The sequence below is a fragment of the Emydura macquarii genome, unplaced genomic scaffold (assembly GCF_026122565.2).
Source record: "Emydura macquarii macquarii isolate MOO-44397 ecotype Brisbane River unplaced genomic scaffold, CSIRO-AGI_Emac_v2 contig_2422, whole genome shotgun sequence".
In the NCBI taxonomy this organism is placed as follows: Eukaryota; Metazoa; Chordata; order Testudines; family Chelidae; genus Emydura; species Emydura macquarii.
Genome location: NW_027132559.1, coordinates 10,406,639 through 10,428,179, shown reverse-complemented (window position 1 = coordinate 10,428,179; position 21,541 = coordinate 10,406,639). Strand labels below are relative to the sequence as shown.

The 21,541-nt window shown below is 42.5% G+C and overlaps 1 protein-coding gene across 2 annotated transcripts; it reads left to right on the top strand.

Annotated features, from left to right (window-relative positions):
• The first annotated feature begins 82 nt into the window (after window positions 1–82).
• RPL15 (ribosomal protein L15) lies at window positions 83–6,222 on the top strand. 2 transcript variants are annotated; one of them, XM_067561920.1, is made up of 4 exons: window positions 83–167; window positions 1,447–1,631; window positions 2,541–2,677; window positions 5,867–6,222. In XM_067561920.1, the coding sequence occupies exons 2-4, from the start codon at window positions 1,460–1,462 to the stop codon at window positions 6,170–6,172; spliced, it is 615 nt and encodes a 204-aa protein (XP_067418021.1). In that variant the 5' UTR covers window positions 83–167; window positions 1,447–1,459; the 3' UTR covers window positions 6,173–6,222. The 2 variants fall into 2 exon arrangements, with proteins under 2 accessions (XP_067418021.1, XP_067418022.1); XM_067561921.1 differs by having other exon boundaries at window positions 117–167; window positions 1,450–1,631.
• Window positions 6,223–21,541: the final 15,319 nt, after the last annotated feature.

Sequence of the window (21,541 nt, the reverse complement as noted above, 5' to 3'; positions counted from 1 at the left end):
AGGGAGCTGGGTGGGCGGGGCGGAGGAGGAATAGGCCAATCAGAGCCGTTGGCGCCCTCAGAACTACGGCTCCCAGCAGGCTCCTCTGTTAGCAGCCGGAAGTGTGACGTGGCCGCAAGGGACTGTGGGAGGGAAGCCTCTTCCTTTCCGGCTTCGGGCGCCATCAGGTGAGGATCTGCGCCGCGCTGGGGCCTCTGGCTCCATCCGAGCCCATCGGAGCTCAGGGGCGCCCAGCCGGCCTCCACTCCGTGCGCGGGCCAGGCCCTTACCGCCCGGGCCGCGCCGCGCCCCGTAGTTGTGCTGGGCGCGAAGTGAGACGGAGGACGGGCCTGCCCCGCTGCGTGAGGGGCGCCTGGGGCTCGGGCACGGTCGTGCTGCTGGGGGAGCCCTGCTGGGCGGCCAGGCGCAGGGCGGGAGTGTGGCTGGGAGTGCAGATCTCTGAGCAGCCCTAGGGGCCGGGGGAGAGGGGGCAGGAGTGGAGGCCTGGGCCTCTGAGCTGGCTGCCAAGGGGTAGCCCCTCGGGTGCAAGGGATGGGGCGACTGAGTCGCACTAGGATGCGGAGGTGGCCAGGCCTCAGAGCTGTATAGTGGAGAAGTCTCACTGAGGAGGAGCAGATATTGACTCCAGTCATTCAGCCTGACTTAGCTTTTACTAGTTTGTATTGCTGTGTACAGATATCTGTACTCAGTGGTGGATCAACAAGGGCTTCTTGAACTGCCTATTGAAAGTAGGAAGGGGGAAGCGAGTCTGGTGTAGCAAATACCATCTAATATTAGCTAGATAGGAAGGCAGAGCTTTTAGCACAAGAGGGGAAGATAACCAAAACGTGGTTTGTTTCTAAATCAGCGATCTCAGTTTGAGATATTTTTGATGGTTGAATTTGACATGGTTCAGTTACATTTCCTTTAAGACTTCCCATGGGACCTGCAAAACTATGCTGCATGGGATAAGTGGCTTCTTGAACATTTTGCAGAATTTTAATGATTTTGTGATGACCTCAATGCATTTGAGACACCTATAAAGTAAGCTTTTCAGTAGATGAAGAAACCGAGACCCAGTGTGACTTCTCAAAAGTTTTAAGTTTCACAGAACACTAAATTTCAGATCAGATATTATGTAGTTTGTGCTAGCAGCCAAAACATGCTGAGCACTTTCACAAAGGAAAAAACGGTCTCTGCCCTGAAGAGTTTAAGATGCATAAAGAGAGAAACAGATAAAAAGGAGAGGAAAATTCAGTGTCGTAATCGCCACGGGTCTGCTTAGTTACAGATCTCCAGAATCCCAGTTGTGTACTGCTTTATTAAACACTGTCACCATGCTTGACAAATATGTAGGGAGCCTTGGAGATCTTTTCACTTAAAGCAGCATATTTCTTATCCTCCTTTGTATGATGCTTTTTTTTTGTCGGAAAGACTGCTGCAAGCTTACACAGACCTCTTATTCAGCAGGTAAACAAACATGGGTGCCTACAAATACATCCAAGAGCTATGGAGGAAGAAGCAGTCAGATGTAATGCGTTTCCTCCTGCGTGTCCGCTGTTGGCAGTATCGCCAGTTGTCTGCCCTACATCGTGCTCCCCGACCCACCAGGCCAGACAAAGCCCGTAGACTGGGATATAAGGCTAAACAAGGTAAGTAGAACTAAAGGGGGTGAGGTCAGCATGTTTTAGTGGTGGAATATTGATGGATTTTGATTGCACCTTCCATGATTGAATATTAATGAATCAATGTAACTGGAAGCATGCTGCATTCTTACTCATGCTCTTCATTGAGAGTACTTTTTTGTTTCCTGTGTGAGATTAGTTTGGAATCATACCAAGTTGCCGTATTTGTTGTGGGCACATAAAAGAAGTAGAACCCAAGTTAACTCTTAATTGGCACCCATGTTGGCACTTTGGGCAGAGAAGCTAGCTATGACCTAAATGTTTACAAGACTGAAGTCCTCTCATTCTTAGGGTATGTCTTGTCTGCTTAGTTAGCCTGGGTGTTCAGTATCTGGTGTAACCTGGCTCGGGTATTGACCAGCCACAGTCAAGTTACTGTGTTTTCACTGGTGCTGCATTCCTTCATGTGTGTCACCAGTACTTCCCATGGTTCTATGTGCTGCAATTAAGTGAGCCACTCTTGATTCTTTCCAAGTGAATTATGGGAGAATTGTCTGTTCTTCTGGGCACACACGTGGAATTATGGGAAGGCACTGAAAGCCTATCAACACTTAAGTGGTTTAATCTATATTCTCGCTGCAAAGTGGGCAGGTTACCTGCCCAAGTGAAAATGAAGCCTGGGCTCTAATCCACACTCGCAGCCAACCCAGCGAGCCAGGGTTAAAAACACTAAATTTAGGTGAAGTATTTGTGTGGGGATGGCTGAACTTGGGGAGCAACACCCAAGTAAGAACCTGGGCTAACACAGTGAAGACATGCTTTCAGAGTTGGTTGGGGGAGTCTTAAAACATCTTAGAAGTCACTGATTTAGTGACTGAAAGGTTATCAGAAGTCTGTAGTTTCAGAAACTCACTTTTTAAAAACTTGTGTTTGCAGGTTATGTTATCTACCGCATTCGTGTTCGTCGTGGTGGTCGTAAACGCCCAGTCCCGAAAGGTGCTACATATGGTAAACCCGTAAATCATGGTGTTAACCAGCTGAAATTTGCCCGGAGCCTGCAATCTGTAGCAGAGGTACGTGTCTTTCCTTTGTGTCACTCAATAGCAATTTCTTTGGGGAGCAGAGTTGCACTGATTTTGAATATCCTTCACCAGCAAGTGATTTCCTGTGTAACTTAAAAGATCATGGCAAGATAGTAGCAAAACACTTGTGGGATTCTTTTTCCATTTCTTCTTTTACAGAGGGGGAAAATAGTATGCAGAGAAGTCATTTGCAAGGCACATTAATGGCAGAACTGACCTCCTAATGTATATATGCACTACTGTGTCAGTGCAGCTGTTATGTGTGTACAATAGACAGCAAGGAACAGTGTTAGCCTTCATAAAATAATTGGCTTTGGCATTAAGATATTTCAAATAGATTATGGTGCATGATTTCATGCATCCTTTTGGTCTCTGTAACCTAGACAGTCCAAACAAACCTTTCCTAATGTTTAAACTTGCTATGATATGCATGGCATAGTATGCATATTTATCCTGCAATCTTAATTATTTTCCTGCTGAATAACTCCAGCTGAGTTGTTGCTTCCACATACTGTGCTTGCCAAGAAGTAAAATAATCTTTATGAAACTAACATGATCCATAGTCAGCTTCATCTTGCTACACTAAGGGAAAAACACAATGGTAGCTGGTGAGGAGAGAATCCTAGAATACATGTAAAGGATAGGCTTATACATAACAGGAGAAAAGTGAATAGACTAGAACATCTATCAAATTTCACCCTAAAACAATGCTTTTGCTCAGTAGTTCATACCATTGTCATACTTCATTACATACTGTTTATACTGTATGATCAGCTTTAGATTGTAACATCAGGTCATATGCTGTGGCACACAGCTTGAACGTCCCTATCTTACAAAACTCCTTTCAACTATCAATTTAGTATCTCTCCATTCCTTCCCTGTAAAATTCTCATTTACACTCCACACAATGAAACATCTCTGATGTTTAGCAGAAAACTGCTGATGAATCAGTTAGCCAGTCACAGTCTGAACTGGCTTACTTGATGTGGAGGGCTGTATTAAACAAGTGTCCCTAACATGGACAAAAAGTTTTATACCCCCAAGAGAGCTTGAAAGACTCTTTGTGGGTTAACTTAGCTCTGGATTTGATGACTGACTACTGAAATACTGAAGCTAGAGTGATGTCAGAAACTGCTAATGGAAAAGAGTTTGGTTGAAAGACTGAGAGCTCAGATAAATCTCATTACTGTCAAAAGAATGTTCAAGATGGGTCATGAGATGTTAACACAGTGCGTGTTAAATATAGAACTCCTTCCTGCAAGTTAGAAAGATATCCAACTGCCCAGCAATCCAAAATGAAATGTTTTTTAAATGTATGCTTTTTCCATGACTAGAGCCTTCTGAGCACTAAACAGTTGTAAAGAAACTTCAGACTACTCATTAGCTTCAGTTGACACCACATCACTCTTTGAAACTGTATGTGATGAGTGTGACTAACTTATTTGCTCATATTTTAATGCAAGAAACTAAAATGCTATGGCATATCAGTTGTAGCAACTGATAGAAAATTTCACCAATGCTTATAGTGGGTTAGCCAACTTTTTTCTTTTTGGTAAGTGCTTACATTGGTTATGCACTTGTGATATGCTCTTGAAATGTGATGTTCAGGGTTCATCCCAGCTATGACACTGAGAAGCTTTGAATTGCATCTGTGCAACCACCCTTTCAAAATAAGACCATTAACTATACTTTATTTTACATAATGATGAGAGGAGTGAGTTGCCTTTCTACAGTAAGTTCATACCAGCAAATCTTTCCAATAACAAAAGGCAATATTGTGACGATAGGCAGTGGTGTGTGTGTCTGATGCGAGACTTGTAGTTTCCTTGGGGGACACTCCTCCCGTTTCTTGGCCATGGGTAGAGGTTTGCAATGGATCTAAGAAAATAGCTACTGATCCTTTATAGGTCTGAAATTGTTTCCTGTTGTGTGTTTTTGTCTGCCTTTAACCTGAAAAATACTTATATGTTAAAAATGTTCTGACTTTCCTCTTTCCTGTAAAGTGTCACTCTTGTAGACAAAATAATTTATTTCCTTTTGAGCAACCTAAATTGAGATCCAGGTTGTCTTTGAGCAAGTCCCTGTTTATTACCAAAAAAAACCCCCAAAACTGCAAGGCCTTCAGATCTATCTGCCTCATGCTGATCAGAGTAATTCTTATAATTTTAAAGAACTAGCCAGGTTTTCAACTCTTTGGACACTAGTTTACTTAATTTTGTATACCTGTTTTGTGTAGGCAACTTTTACTGCTAGTTTATTTCCATTATTGAGGCTTTACTGGCAGGAATGCTTGCGTTGCAGGGTTCTGGATGAAGTGTGACATGAATTGCAAGGAAAAACCACTGTAGTGCTCTTTACTGCTCTTTTTGACATAGAAATGTGCCTTCAAGTCCTTGCTTTTTGTTTCATTTAGAATAGTCATACTGGGCTCTCACTTCTTGCTGGGGGACTGGAAATGGAGTGGGATGTCAGGGAGATCTTTTGGCCTTGGGAATAATCTCCCATGGGTAGTGATGGAAGTTCTCTGGTTAGACACCCTTAAAATTAAACTGAACAACACTAACAAAAGTAAAAAGGGAACTGTCCTAAACTGGCAAGGGAGGGGGCAGCATTAGATGACCCAGTAGGTCTTTCCTTTCTCTTGTTTCTGTGAGAGGGGAACAACTGGAAAAGTTTGCACACCACTGACTTCCCTGTCTGCCACATTCAGGCTTCTGTTTTGGTGCCTGTTACTGAAATATATAATCTTGTCCCCAGCTATTCCTTTGCTCTCACTTTCTCCTATTCAGTCTTTCATTACTTGCACTCTTCCTAATCATCTCCTTAATGTATCCTTTATCTTTTTTCCTGTCTTACTCTTTGCCATCATTGTGTATCTATGCCTGTGAAGCAGTCTCCTTCCTTTTGTGCACCATACACTTCCCCCTTAATTCTTCATTAAAACTCACATCTAAGAATCCTTCCAAATTGCTCTCCAGTCGCAAATTAATGTAATTGTTGTCCCTTTTTTTGTTGTATTCTGTCCTCTTCAGGATTTTGGGGGAGGGAGGAGATTATATGATACAAATTTCAGTTGTCCCTTTTTTCATTTTATACTTCGGGTTAGAGGCCTGTGCACAATCCTAAAGAATTCCTCTCCTTCCACCTTGCATGAACTCTTGTTTTTACCCTGTTGTCTAGGAGCGTGCTGGTCGCCACTGTGGGGCTCTGAGAGTGTTGAACTCCTACTGGGTTGGTGAAGATTCCACATACAAGTTCTTTGAGGTAATCCTGATTGATCCATTCCACAAGGCTATCAGACGCAACCCTGACACCCAATGGATCACCAAGCCCGTTCACAAACACAGAGAGATGCGTGGGCTCACATCAGCTGGCAGGAAGAGTCGTGGGCTTGGCAAGGGCCACAAATTCCATCACACCATTGGTGGCTCCCGCCGTGCTGCATGGAGAAGACGCAATACCTTGCAGCTCCACCGTTACCGCTAATTTTTGTAAATGTCACAATCTAATAAAGCCTGAGAGGGATATTGAATTTACCACTGCCTGTCTCTACTTAATTTGTTAAAATGGGAAGTCAAGTTTTCTCAAGGAGGTCATAATTGTGTTGCCTTATTTTAAAGGACTGGCAAAAAAAATTAACTCTTTTGATTGGGTGCTAGAATGACATCCCTGGAGAGTAGAACTCTAATCACAATAGATACAGCAGGAGCAATAATGCGAGCTTTTCCAGTCTATCATTATGGTTGAAAAGGGTAACTTGGTTTCCATCTCTACTGAGTGCTCTCTGCTCAGGCTGGTAACGAGGCCAGCTGTAATCCATGCACTGTGAAGTGAACCAAACACCAATTTTATATAGGTTATCAGATGGTACGCTGAAAGATGCTTAAAACTTAATTTGTTTGGGAGTGATGTCTGTTCCTTAAGTGTGAGTGGGACAAAGGGTTTTTAGTTGTAATTGTTCAGTACGAATTAAAACTATTAATCAGAAATTTTTCAAGCCTGGGTGCCTGAAATAAGGTGCTTAAATCTATATCTAAGATCTAGTATGAAGATATGTGTTCTTTTCATTAAAATGTGCATTTAAAATGCACATTTCATAAGTTCACACAGTGATTTATGGTCCGGGATACAGGCTTGGTGAGTGTTTACTACGGTTCTTCGGTGTCTGCTCAGGTTTTACCAGACTGGAACACTGTTGCTGTGTTCCATTGCTCTTTATAGGTCTTCTGGCATTTTCTTCTGGTTTGTTTACTTTGACATACCTAATCTACATGGAACAGATATATTCATTCACCTGTTTTGGATAATGCAACCTAAGAAACATGTCCAAGAAATGTAATCTGCTTTTCTAGTATACTTCATTCACTTATTACATTGGGAGTAAAGTAATGATGCAGTCTCTCAGAAATTTGCTACTCAGATGGGCTCTAGGTCTGTGATGGAGCTCCAGACTGAGGAGAAAGGTTAACTGACAGCCTGAAAGTAGTTGGAGCCTCTGAGAAACGCAGCCAAGAACAGAATTGCTGAGAATAAGGAAGTAGTTCTGTGCAGCCAAATTTAGGAAATCTTTGTTCACAGGAGAAACACTACTAAGACTATAAATTCATCTTGGCTTTTTTTTCCCCCTGTTTGTTTATAGCCTGTCTAGAAAAGTTTTAATCTGAAGAGAAGAACTCCAGAAGGAGTGTACTTCTCTGACAGCTTGTTTACAAGCCTTATTTTGTTTTGGTGTTGGGGAGAGCAATTCCAAAAGGCTCTTATTAGCAATCTGATTGATTGAAATCTTGTTTCATTTGATTTGGAGCAAGAAGGAACTTCAAAAGACTGTTGGAATCAGGGTAGAGACTTTACTTCATTTTGCTTTAAAGGAAGGCATCATAAAGGCTACTTGTTTATAACTTTGCTATCTCCTTCACTTCGCTCTGGGGGAGGGGGATTCCTATTGGGAAGACGAGGTTATTTCTGGAAAGCAAAACTAAACTACAGCATTGCTTGATCCAAAACTGAAGTGCCTAGGTGAAAGGTGGGCAGGATCCTGTCCTCAACATGGAGGGGTCATTGGCTACTGAGAAGGAAGCCATGCAGCTGCCTCCCTTCTATGGCCTGATGAGAGGCTGAGTAGGAAAGCAGGGACAGGAAACATGCCTGTATCTGGTGGGGGGGCATGCAGAAGGATCTCAGTATATTCTGGAGCACTAAAGTCCATCAAAACAAATTCTTGCTCCAGAAGGATTTAGAAACCTTGCATGCCATATCTGCAATCAATAGAGGGAAGGCAGTGTTTCTTAGTGGATAGAGCAAGGGACTTGAAGTAGGGAGTCCTGGGGTCTACTCCTGGCTCCTCCACTACTCGGGAGAGGGGGTGTGACCTTTGGCAAGTCACTTCTCACCTTGTTACCTCAGTTTCCTGGGGATAATGATACTATCCTTTGTAACGTTCTTTGAGATCAATTGATGAAAAGTGCTGTTAACAGTGTGGTATTCATGACTGAGATATTACAGTTTCAGTGGCTAAAAATTGAGCACTTTGCCAGATTAGCTGTATTTCAGTGCTATGAGAGAAAAGGAATGGATTAATCTCTGAGAGGTGTTTGGTGGGATGCCTAGGTATCTTTTCCAGCAGAGGGAAGGCATATTTCAAGATACTGCCTGTTCACTTCAAGCCTTCAGGATGTCAATTGCCTTGAGAGCAGTCTTCTCACATCAGCAATGTCTCTTACTCTATTAAACCTAGTCATCTTGAATTGGAAGGGGAGAGGGGATTAATCTATATACTTTAGGTGTGTATTGGAAGGTATATGATCAATATGGGCTTTTTCTCTCTGGTATCAAAATTAACATACTGTTAAGGAATCATGAGTGCAGTTTAAAAAAAAAAATCTTTGAGAGGGGTGTGAAAAATCTCCAGTTCTTTTTTTAGTCACTGTGAACAGATTTTTTTCTCTTTTAAATGTAATTGAGAACGAACTGTATGGTACTTTTTTAGACCAGAAAGAATGGGTTCAGCAATTAAACTCCAGAACAATAGAGCTTTGTACCAAAAATCTCTTTCAGTTGTTGCCAAGTGCCATCAAAAGTAGTCAACTGTAAGCTTTTACTACCTTAAGTAGTGTTCAGATGCATTTTAAGCCTCATGTATTAACCATTCACTTAGCATAAAGTTAAAGTGGAGTGCTTGACATGCAACTTTAATGTTAACTATGGTTCAGATGTAATTAATTCCTCTCTAAAGGTGGTAAGTGTAAAAGAATGTGTTAAAATTGATTAAATGGTGTAATTTAACTGGTGCTTTAACCAAGTTAGAAGAGCTTGCTGGCTTCCCTGTGGTAGATACATGTGTTCATTACTTAGCAATGCTTGTTAGGTTGAAAAGTGCAGGCCACACTAATCAATAGTGAGTTTAAATAATCGTTTCCATACATTGTTTTCAAATCACTGAGAGCTTTTCTATAATATAATTATGTAGAATGTAAGGCTTATAAATTTACAAATTAATAGGATCAAATGAGTTGATGCTTGGGGGAAGGGAATTGGGGACCAACATTAAACTAATATTAAATGGGGGTTCTAGATACAGGGCAGGCAGAATCAACTTTGTGCAGTAGAGCAGACCTGTGGAAGTGTAATTGTATCTTGCACAAAAGCTGAAACTGATGAGGCAACTGACTTGGGAGCAGGGTAATACCCTAACCTATTTTCTCACCCCTCTCCTTTAATATACAATGCAACAGTCACTTGCCTGTCTAGTTGCTGCCACCCCCTGAGAAAAGCAGCAAGCATGCAATTAGTCCAGTTGATCCGTCTGATGAATCGCACAGCTTTTAACTTGCTTATTTGTGTCTGTGACTTCCTGTATTCTTTATCTGCCCTTTGACTAAGGTGGGAGAAATACAATCTTTCAGTCCTGCAGGTATTGTCTATTACACAACAACAGCAGTATTATGAAATACTTAGTTCTTTGGAAGCTTATTCACATCCAAACAACTTGGATCTGAACAGGTGAACCCAACCAGGTGTTGAGTGAATTTACAGGCTGCTTGAACCATTCTTTCAGAATAAGTTTTGAAAATTATAGCTCTCTAAAGGGATCCACAATTCTGTAGGTTGCTCTCCTCTTCTTACCCAGATGTTTCTGGTTCAGCTTCAGTTACATATATCTAATTACATACAGAATGTTAAGGTTGCAGAGTAAAGCACTTACATTAGGAAATGCCTGAACTGAGCTGCTTGTGCACATTTAATTCAGCCACCTTGTTCATTATCACATGGGAGGCCTGTAGCAGAGCCAGGAACAAATCCTGGCTCTCCTGGGTCCTAGTTCAGTGGCTGATGTTCATGTACATCATCATCTCTTCCTGCGGACCTCCTGTTTTTATTGCATTGTGCAATGAATGAGGCAGGGGGTCCTGTGTAATAAATGGTATGTGATCATTTAAGCAAAGACTGCTACCTAAGGAATAGGCACCATTTGCCAGAGAGGTAAGCAAAAACAGTCTACCTAATGATAACGAAAGCAGACTCGGCTATGTGTTTTATCTAGAGCAAAGCAGAACTACCTTAGTATCAATTCTGAACAAATGTATGCTGCAAGATATACTACTTGAGTTATTTTGAGTGTTAAAGTTCTGCTATGCCTTCCCTGTTTTAATCAAATCTTGAGATATCTGTATATTAATGATCAATTGTATATCAGTAGCTTCTAGAACCCAAAAATCAGGAATTAGGGCTTTAATATGCTAGGTAGCCTTGCTTAATACACACTATGCATAATGAAAAGACAGTTCCTGCTCCAAAAACCTTACAACCTAACTCCAGGAAGGAAGCAGCATCTTAGGCACATGTTCATTCATGCAATCATTTTTCTCTAATGTACATAGTCTTGTGACCTTGTTTATTTTCATGACTAACAAGCAATTGGTTGAGTCCTTTTTCTCATATAAGAAACAGTCCACAGCACCCCTGCTGTGATAATGCCTGTCTCTCAGGAGTGGCATCATTAACCAGCTAAATGGAGTTACTGAGTTACATAATCCTTACATTATCTTTACTACCTGGATAAAAGCCCATTGTTTATAACATTAATAAAATCAGCACTGTATATAAAAAAGCTGAAATAAAATTCAAGATGCTTTGCTGTTCACAAATACTTCATATGGAATCAATGATTATTCAATGTACAGTGAAACAAGCTTATAATGAAACTTTATAGTGAAATAAGATCCAAATTATTTCAGCATAGTTTATTACAGTGGACCTGCTGCAGTTCTGGTTTTAGAGAACCTCTCTCTGCTTACAGTTACCTTTCTCTAGGGGGAGAAGTAGAGAAAAGCCTTTGTTTGAAAAAGGATTAAACTATATGTAATAAAAGATCAGAATAGTTTTAGGAATAAACTATATTCCCACATAGCTTTAGAAATACATACGTTAAATGAAACAACTTCCTTAACTACTTGGAAGAATGAAACAGATGATTCAAATGATTTTTATTGATTTGGAGATGGTGGTTTCCCATAGCAGTTTAAGCAGGTACTTCTGCTTGATGTCTAGTTGTCCATTCTCAATAGAACTAAATGAGGTCAGTTTAAAAACTGATCTCAGTTGGTAAAGGGATGCTAAGTTTTCTGTATTTAGGTCATTTACTTGAATTTGGATCAGGGTGGTGACAACTGAACAAATCTTGCAAAATTTTAAAACAGGTTTGCTGGACCTGAATTAGTGTCCTTTTGTGTTCGCTTTTTTTGAATATTCACAGTACTGTTCACCAAAACAGCAAATTTTAAGCCATCATTTTAGAATAGCCATGGGAAACATCAGATTTATTATTGTAAATATTTACACTAATAACTGGATTCTAAGATTCACACTCACCAAATCACTAAGCAAAAATGTGACCAACTGAAACAGCTTGATATCTGTACAGTATACTCGTATCACAGCAAAAAATGGGTACTGCTACTGGATATCTCAGTGAAAAGGCAAGGATTACATAAGCAGGGAGACCGAATGATGGTTCGTTGCTAGTGACAGTCCCACTAAATCAGGGTTGAGGCACATTAGCAGATAGTATAAGAAAGCTTACAGTGCCACTGCTCTTAATATTTCTGTCTAAATAGAAGATTTCAGTTTTCAGCAAGAGTCATTCTGGCAACCTTCAGGAGCCCTAAAAATGTGCTTACAGGAGAAAAAATTATTACAATGTAAGGAAATGAGAGATTTTTGTTTGAGTCACAGGAGTGATTTTTGAGCCAAATTTAGCCTGAAAACTATTACTATATAGGAATGAACTGGATGGGAAATCTGAAGTACAGCCCTGGCGCTACCAAGGCCCATATCCACAAAGGGATTTAAGCACCTACATCCTGGTTTTAGGCACCAGTGCAATCCACAAAACCTCTACTTAGCTGATGTCCAGACTCACTCTGTGCCTACATTTTGCTGTGAAAGTTCCCTAGGCCCCTACATTTCTGCCTCTTGGCATGCATGTTGCAGCTTCCCTCTAGGTGTTCAGACACCTATCTCCTGCCTAAGCCCCAGTGTGATCCCCAAATCAGGAGATAAGTGTTCCTCCCCCGGGCACCTGATCCTCTAGGTTGTCTGAGCACACCTAGCACCACATAAAATGGTTGGTGTGGGGGCTGGGGAAGAGAAGGGCTCTCTCTCAACCTTTAGCCCAGGGGTTAGGGTACTCAGCTGGGATGTGGGAAACCCTAGTTCATTTCCTGCCCTCTGCTTGATGAGAAGGGATTTGAACAGGGGTTCTCCGCATCACAGATAAGTAGTCCAGTGGTTAGGATAGAGATCACGAGGGAGGCAGCCTCTTCCTTCCTCCACACCTCTGCCCAAAGTTGTTTTGTATGGAGTTAGGCGGGTGCCTAACTCATTCGTACAAGAAACACCTTAGTGCTATGCCACCTGATTCCAGGCGGTAAGTTCCTGGTTTGGGGCTCACTAGCGGAAATAGGCACTTCTCTGCAGCCCTGATTTAGGTGCCAACCTCTGTGAGAGGGGCGGGCTTAGGACATACCCCTTTTGTCAGTATCTCCCAATGGTTAACTCAGGTAGCTCCTTGCCTAGCTTGCTGGCTTTTGTGGATCCCATTCTAAGGCATCTAATGGTCCCTGTGCATTGTATAGGGAGCATAGGTGCTTAAGTCAGGTTTTGTGAATCACATTGTTCTGGTCATTTTCTACACACATTAGGTGTTGCGATGCCTAAGTCCTTTTGTAGATCCAGCCCCAAATACTGGAACTTATGGGAGTGAGCAGGCAAGGTGGCAACGTTCCTTAAAAAAGCTATTGTGTTCCCCCAGTTAAAAAATTTTTTGACACTGGCATTCTTGCCAGTTTGCCAACAACTGATGTTATCAAATAAATTAATTGAGAAGATTGTGGCAGACCAGCTCTGGCAATGCTGGGTATCCTTGGCATTGTTTTAGACCCTGATTTTGCTTAGAAACTGTCTTATTTGCTTTGATTGATCTTGCAATGGATAGTGTCCATGATGATTTTATTAGATCTGCCAGCTGCATTTAATGCCACTGACGGTGTGGTTTTGCTGGGAAGCCTGTGGTCCCCGGTATGAGTGAATGAAGTTTTTCTTGAATAGTTTCGTTCGTTCTTATTTCGGAGATCTCAAAGGGAGCAATTGCCCCAAACCACCCTTTATCTGGGGTCAGTTTTGTCACCCTTCCCAAATCTGAGGCTGCTAGGTGAATTAGTGGGGAAATGTGTGCTATATTGCATTTAATAGGATGCTGATACTCAACTCTGTGTTTCTATCACATCAGACAAGTCTGGTCCAGTTGCATGAATAGCCTGACATGGGAGGTGAATGAGGACAAGTTGCCTAGGGACTAATCCAGAGCGGACTGAAGTGGTGACGCTGACGGGAAGCTGCCACCAGAAAAGTTGGTGAGGGTGGTATCTGCACTGCTGGTGGAGGGAGTGTAACCTTGGCTTTGTTTGGACCAAGAGCGCCTTTCAGAAGATCAAATAGCAAACAGCCTAAAATGTATTTTTCAGGCTTTCTGAGTATAATTCTCATCTCTTACTGGTTTTACACCATTGTAACTCCATTGATTTCACTGGAGTTGTTCCTGATTTACACTCACCCGAATAAGATGAGAATTGAGCTCTATATTTGCAAAATAGCTTATTGCATAGCTAGGAATTATTTCTATCAAGCTTTGGCTCAGACCAACAAAGTCTTGTGCATGCTTTTCATAAGAGACGTTACATTGTTTTAATAGTTAAGGTTTTATAGCTGGAAGCAATTTTCTTTAGTGTAACATTTCAGAGGCTCTTTGCCACTAGGGAATATTTTATTGAATGCCTGAATATTTGAGACCTGCATAACATAAGCATTTATAAAGCTTCTTATCTGACAGGCTTATTTATTTAAAAGGTCACACAATCATATTTTACCACTGGCAATGGCATTTTTATCCATTTAATAGATTTATTATAAATTATACTAATTTCTAATGCATTTTACTCTGAAGAAACAGAGGCAAATTAATTCTTGTAACTCTTAGATGCTTTAATAGGATGGAAAACAAACCAAATAGAGCTTGCGGACTTTGATTTCATCAATCCTGTGAAGTGTTGAGCAGCTCATGTGGGGTGCCGTGTCTTCAATTCCTTATGATGAATGGCACTCAACCCCTTGCAGCTTCAGGTCTTAAATCCTCTCTACTCATTTTAGACCTCTTATTTCCCAGGTTAGCCACATTCAGCGGGAGTTCACATGGAAATGACACAGTCAATAGAGATGCTAAGAAACTGAAGCTATTAGAGCTCCTGTACTGCCAACTAATCACCTCCCTGGCCTTTAAGGTAGTGCTTTTCAAACTTTTTAGTCTGCATACTCCTTTCCAAGTAATGTAGTGTACTGCGTAGCCCCATCTGAGATAGGGTCATAATATACTTATGATTAGATTGCCAGGTCTTACTAAATAAAATGCGTTGTCCGCCATTACAGGATTTTTCTCGCATACCTCCTGACAAGAGCTCGCATGCTTTAAGGTATTTATTTATAGGCGCTCTCTGGGCCAAATTAAGCTTTTTTACACTGGTGTAAATCTCAGAGTAACTCCACTGACTTCAATATAGCTGCTTTAGGCTTACAATGGTGTAAAAAAGTAGAATTTGGCCCACCTGGCCAGCTTTTTGGCTGGTTTAAATTGATATAGCTCCATTGATGTAAATGGCGGTATGCTGATTAACACCAGCTGAGGAGCTGGGCCATTCTATTTAACTGTAACAGGAAAAAAATGTCCACTATGATAATACACATAACAACATCATCATCAGTTGGATTTGTTACAGTCATGAAAACATTAGTTTCTTGTAGTCTCAAGAACTGCCTTGGATTTGTTTGGATCAAAGCCAAGTAGAGAGATTGTCTTATAGACTGCACCCCTTCTTCTTGGGACTGTGCAGACCACCTCTCTTCCCAGTCAGAATCACATAACCTCCCTGAATGTATTTTCAGCTTCTTTTAATCTGCTTCAGCACTGGAATATAAGAGAGTCAGCACCATGTGACCAGGTTGCTTGCCATGGAACACCAACAAATGCTCCGCTGACCACAGTTTGGGGACCACTAACATACAGAATTGGGGGGGCTGTGCTTTCTGCCTTATTAAGCCATTTTCAGCTCAAGTGTAAATGAAAGTTGTGTCTCTTTAAGACTGGGCTGAATTTTGTCTGTTTATTCTCTAGTACGTTACACTAGCAAACATGATAGTGCTGCAGTGCTCCAGAAGGCAAAAGCACAGATGATGTGCTGGAATAATAGAAACCTGTGAAGAACTTTGACAAACTTCGGGGATTTCCCCAAAATCTGCAGAAGGATTTTATTGGACAAACTTCTGTTGGTGAGAGAGACAAGCTTTCAAGCTTACACAGAGCTCTTCTTCAGGTCTGGGAGACTCTGAGCGTCACAGCTAAATGCAAAATGGAATAGATTGTTTAGCATATTTTAATTTTTGTTCTATTTGGGCTTGGGCTTATGTAGGTACCTCATCCAAGGATCAACCAGGTTAGCAAAGAAGAGGAACAAAATGAATTTAAGCTTTGGTGGCAGCCAGACCTGAGGAGGGAAATACCTCAGGAAAATTGAACAGAATTAATTTAATTGTGCAACAATTAATTTGCCCCTGTGACAACAATATTATAGCATGGGCGACTCTGACCAAAGAGATGGCCTCCACAAAATCCATCCCAGGTTTTATTCTGAGTCCAGTTGCATGTTGGAACAGGACTTTCGGGAGATTTAATGAGTACTGGTGTGAATACTTATGCAGTGGAGAAGTGATCAATAAACCTATATTTTATGTACCTCACTGGTGAGTCTCAGTGCTTTGGCTTAAGACACTCTCCAGCAAACTGGAACATAAGACAGTTTGAAAACAATCAAAAGCGAAGAGGACATATGAGGAATGTTAATTGTATAAGAAATTACATTACATGGGAAGGTAGATCCAGTGCAAAGCCTCTCCTGGAGAGAATTCAGTGAAGGAGGAGAAAATAAATGCAGCTGTTCTACACACAGGGCAGCAGAATCATCACATAGTTGTGTACTGATTGTATAACTTCAGTAAAACTATTGTGATATTTGTCTGGGACAGTAAAATGTAGTGTTAGAAATCAGCTGTTGTAAGAAATGCAGATATTGGTGCAATAGTGCAGGAGAGACAGTTATGGGTAGTTTACTGTGCTCATGTAATCCATTATGTTGCTCCCCAGTAAACCACAATCAACGTAATTAAATTATAATAGCATCATTTCTCTCTTACAAAGCAATAATTCAGTCCTCAGGTAAATAAATAGAGTATGAAGGCCAAGTAATTTATTACAGTGAAAGAAAGATATTGCAGAGAAAAACTGAGCCATGATAATATTCTTGTTATAACATAGGATTAATTTAGACAAAATTAATATATCTTGTCTTTAATTCCTGAAAACAGAGGCCCAAGTCCTGGTCTTCCAGGGAAATCTGCAGTGACAGCTGCGGCTACTTGTATTATTCAGGAACTTGGTGATGTCCCGTCAGTCTTTTTATTGTGACTAAAGTAGATGGGAGTCATTTTATCATAATATAAAATGATTTGTACTTTTCATTTTGATTGGCCTAGGGAGTCCATTTGCATTAGATGTTTATGTGAGTAACAACATAGTAACATTACATAGGATAAAAATGTATGAGGGTATGAACGTTCATGCTTCAGGCCATAAACCAACTACTAATCGTGGATTAGGAACAAACTTCTCTTATAGGCTGTTAGTACATAACTGAGGGACAAAGTGGGTGAGGTAATATCTTTTATTGGACCAACTTCTATTGGTGAGAGAGAGAGACGCTTTCGAGCTTACACAGAGTCTTCAGATCTGGGGAACTCTGAGTGTCACAGCTAAATGCAAGGTGGAACAGATTATTTAGCATAAGTAGTGAACATGTTTGTCTCTCTCACCAACAGAAGTTGGTGCAATAAAAGATATTACCTCACCCACCTTGTCTTTTAATGTCCTGGGACCAACACAGCTCCAACAACACTGCATACATTAGTATATACCTGTTCATTAAAGGGTTTTACACCTTCCTGTGAAGCATCTGGTACTGGGCACTGTGAGACATGGGATATGGGACTAGATGGACTATCAGTAGGGCAATTCCTATGTTATAATTCCTATTAGAATACTCATAGTCTGTATTTATCTCAAGCCTCTTCCTAAAGCATTCTGGTTACGTACAGGGGTGCAAGGACAGGTTAAAGAGCACAGGGACCTCCTTATTAAGGTTTCACTTCAGTAAAAAGAAAAGGTGCAACAGTTTTAAAAAATTAGATGCACACATAAAATCCAGTTGCAGAATAAGAGAGCAAGCCTGATCCAGGGCCTGATCCAAATCCCATTGCAGTCAGTGGAAAGATTCCTGTTATCTTTAGTGCTTGGTACTTAGCTACATCATTAACTTAGAAAAGCAGTCATGGTTATAATTCAATTATATTAGATCCTGTCATTATATAAATTATAAAGGATAAAATGTAAGCTGGTAGCTAAAATAATATAAAACTGATTAGTCTTTGTTTAAAGTTAGCTATAAATATGATACAGGAATAGAAGTTTCTTTTAACTTCAGTAGCCTGGCTATCAGAAAATGAGGACTTCATGTGGGATCAATGGGAGGACCAAACCCTGAGCCGTGCTTGGAAGCAGGTAGTCACCTCTGAAGAGCGAGAGGTTGGCACATAACAGATCGAGCAGGGGCCCCACTTCAAGCTCTGGAATGAGTTGTTTTACTGAGTGATGAAAGATCCCCAGGTTCAGAAGACATTGCAACAACTTCTGATACCCAAAAAGTTCTGGTGGAGACTGCAACACTTAGCCCTACGGAGTGCCAGACATTTGGGGAGAGAGAAGACACTACGGGGGCCCTCAGATTCTTCTGGGTGGATATCCATGAGGAGGTGCATGATTTCTGTGCCATGTGTCCCGAATGCCAGCTAACAGGGCCCAAAGGGACACCATGATCCTACTCGCAGTGGCTAGGATGCCCTTTGAACGGACAGGGATGGATCTGGTGGGACCCCTAGAGAACAGTACATCCAGGTACTGATATACACTAGTGATAGTGGTACCCCAAAGCCATCCCACTACATACAATGAATGCACCCATCATAGCAGGTGAACTTGTGAAGGTCTTCGCCAAGGTCAGGATACTGAAGGAAATATTGATAGAGAGGGGATCCAACTTCTCATCCAAATTGATGGGAGAACTGTGTGAGCTGCTAAAGATCAAAGCTCTCAAAATGTCTGTATACTACCCACAGACTGACAGGCTGGTGGAGGAGTTCAATAGGACTTTGAAGTCTATGTTGAAGAAGTTCATTGACACTGACCCATGGCACTGGGACTGGCTGCTGTTATCGTTGTTCACCACACGCAAGGTCCCCTGCAAGCCTTCAAGGATTATTTCCCTTTTGAGCTGCTGTATAGGAGGCAGCCCAGGGGGCTGGACCTCCTATGGGAGATGTGGGAAGAACAAGAGTCCCGAGTCATGAGTTCAGTGCTGTATGTGCTCCAGTTATGGGAGTGACTCAAAACGCAAGGGGGATTCGCTAAAGAAAACCTGTTGAGAGCCCAGCAGCCACAGGAATGCACATAGAACCAGAGAGCCCAACTGCAAATAATGTTACCACTACTCCCGTCGTCCAAATCAAGTTCTGTTTGAGGTGGTCAGGTGGGTAGGGACCCATTGGCTATGAGATCTGACAGCCCAGGAGATGGAAAGAGAATCAAATCTATCACATCAACCTCTGGAAGGCTCAGAAGAACTTGCTGATAGCCCCGTACCTCCCGGAACCAGAACCTGGGCCTCAGACATTGGCAACCCCAGGTCCAAGCCTTGTACCAATGGGGCCAAAGCTCAGCCTGAGACAACAAGCCCAAATAAAAAAAATTACTCAGGCCTTCCCAGTGGTGTTCTCCGCTCTCCCAGGGAGGACACACTTAGCTCATCACCACATTGCTACAACACTTGGACAGAAGGTACAAGAGAATCATCGACATTCCCCCAAGGAACATGTGGAAGGTCGTCCATGAAGAACTCCAGACTATGCTGGCCCTGGGGATTGTTGAAGAACCCCACAGCCAATGAAGAAGCCCTATCGTACTGGTGCCAAAGCCTGATGGATCAATGAGGTTCTGCATTGATTTTCAGAAAGGTTGACATGATATTGTGGTTTGACACCTACACTATGCCACATATGGACTAGTTGTTGGAGAGGCTGGGAAATGCCAAATACATATCCACATTGTACTTTGCCAAAGGGTATTGGCAAATCCCCCTAACGAGGGCATCACAGGAAAAAACGGCTTTCTCTACTCCCTGTGGCCGCTATCAATGTGTAACTATGCCATTCGGCCTGCATGGAGAAGCTGCCAGCTTCCAGCAAATGATGGATCAACTACTGTGATCCCACAGCCAATACGCAGATGACATAATCATCTACAGTGCCAGCTGGGAGGACCACCTACGTCACCTCCCTGCAATTACTCAAGAAGGTGGGACTGATTGTAAACATGGCCAAATGCCATCTGGGCCAGAAGGAAGTAACATACTTTGGGTACACCGTGGGGCAGGGACAGCTACAACCCCTGGTGGATAAAGTCCAGGCGCTAACCAAGGCACCTCGTTCCTTCAACCAAGAGACAGGTGAGGTAGTTCCTCAGGCTGCTGGGCTAGTGTAGGTGGTTTATGCTTGGCTTCACCATGATAGCTGTCCCCTTTTCTAAGCCTGTGAAAAGTACCCGATCCAGGAAGTTTCAATGGACCAAGGCATGTGATAGAGCCTTCCAGGCTTTGAGGGTCCACCTAACTCGGGGGCCTGTTCTCTTTCACCCTGATTTTGCAAAACCATTTATCCTTCAGATGGCTGCCTCGGACCATGCCATATTGCCCCAAGAGGTAGATTACGAAGAACACCTGGTGTTGTTTTTTAGTAGGAAGCTGTTCCCCAGAGAAACAAACTGCTTAACAACTGAGAAGGAGGAACTGGCAGCGAAGTGGGCCATAGAGGCCCTACGTTACTACCTGTTAGTTTGCTGTTAGTAACTAACTGACCTGTTAGTTAGTTTACTCATCATGGACCATGCCCTTCACACTGGCTAAACTTGATGAAAGACATCAACCCCCAGATTATGAGGTGATTCCTCTCCCTGCAACCTTATGACTTTCAAGTGCTCCACTGCCCAGGAATGGTGCATGCCAACTAACCCTGATTTCTTCTGGTGGGAGGGAGGAAGCGAGCAGGAGGAATGCTCATAGCTGGGTTCTAGCCTGAGTGGGGAAGAGTATGATGAGGCAGTTGGAGAGTCAGGGGTTCCCTGCAGCAGTCCAGGTTCCTGGGCGGCTCTTACCACGACCCCGAGGTCTGGCTGCCGGCCTGCCCTGGGGGCGGGGCCTCAGGGCAAGAGGCGGGGCAGGGGTGGGGCCAGGGTCCTGCATGTGTCCCACTTCTGCCTTTTGAAAGATGGTTGCCCTACACCCGACTTGTAGGCCACGTGTTTTAAATGTTTCTTTGGGTCCTTGGTTGCAACCTGGTGGAGAAGAGAGGGTTTGGTTCCCCTACACCTTGGCCATCGATTCTCACCACTGGGAGAGACAGCCACTGAATTCCGCCGCTAGACAAAGCAGCCACTGACTCTTGCCACTGTGACATAATCCAGAGTATCGCCACCAGGTGGTAGTGCCAGCTTTGGACTCCCCTCCCCTGCCGCCTCCCCAAGATGGCCACTCTCCCAACTAATGCAATGCATTACTCCTTAAAGGGACTTTACCATTACTTCACTCCTTAAAGGGAACAGGGGTGATGAATGGGGGGGGGTGGCAGCATAGGGGAGAAATTAGTGGTTTTATTTTAAGGTAAGTGGGTCATGTAATTTATGAGCCTTTTCTGATTTTCCCCTCTATATGCAACTGGTACATGAGTGGTGTGACAGGTGAAAGAACCAGTAGGAAGACTTGCACTGGGAGGACTAATTGCACTCTAGCAATCCCAGTTTTCACATTTCCTATCCTCTCCAGTGCACTGCAGCAGTACAGTGACGTGATGGCAGATGACACAGCTTTCAGCCTTGCTGCACTGTTGCAAGTACTGTTTTGTGTGGACAGCAATATGCTCTGATGTAGACACTCTTACTGAGAGTCTCTGTGCTGTAAGATGGGGGTCTAATTTGACAACCTGATACAGGCAAAGGAGGGAGGGAAAGGATCCAACACTATTTTCGCTGGCCCTTGACTGTTGTTTTAACTCTTCCTCTGCTATTTCAAATATAAACAAGGGGTGAGACTT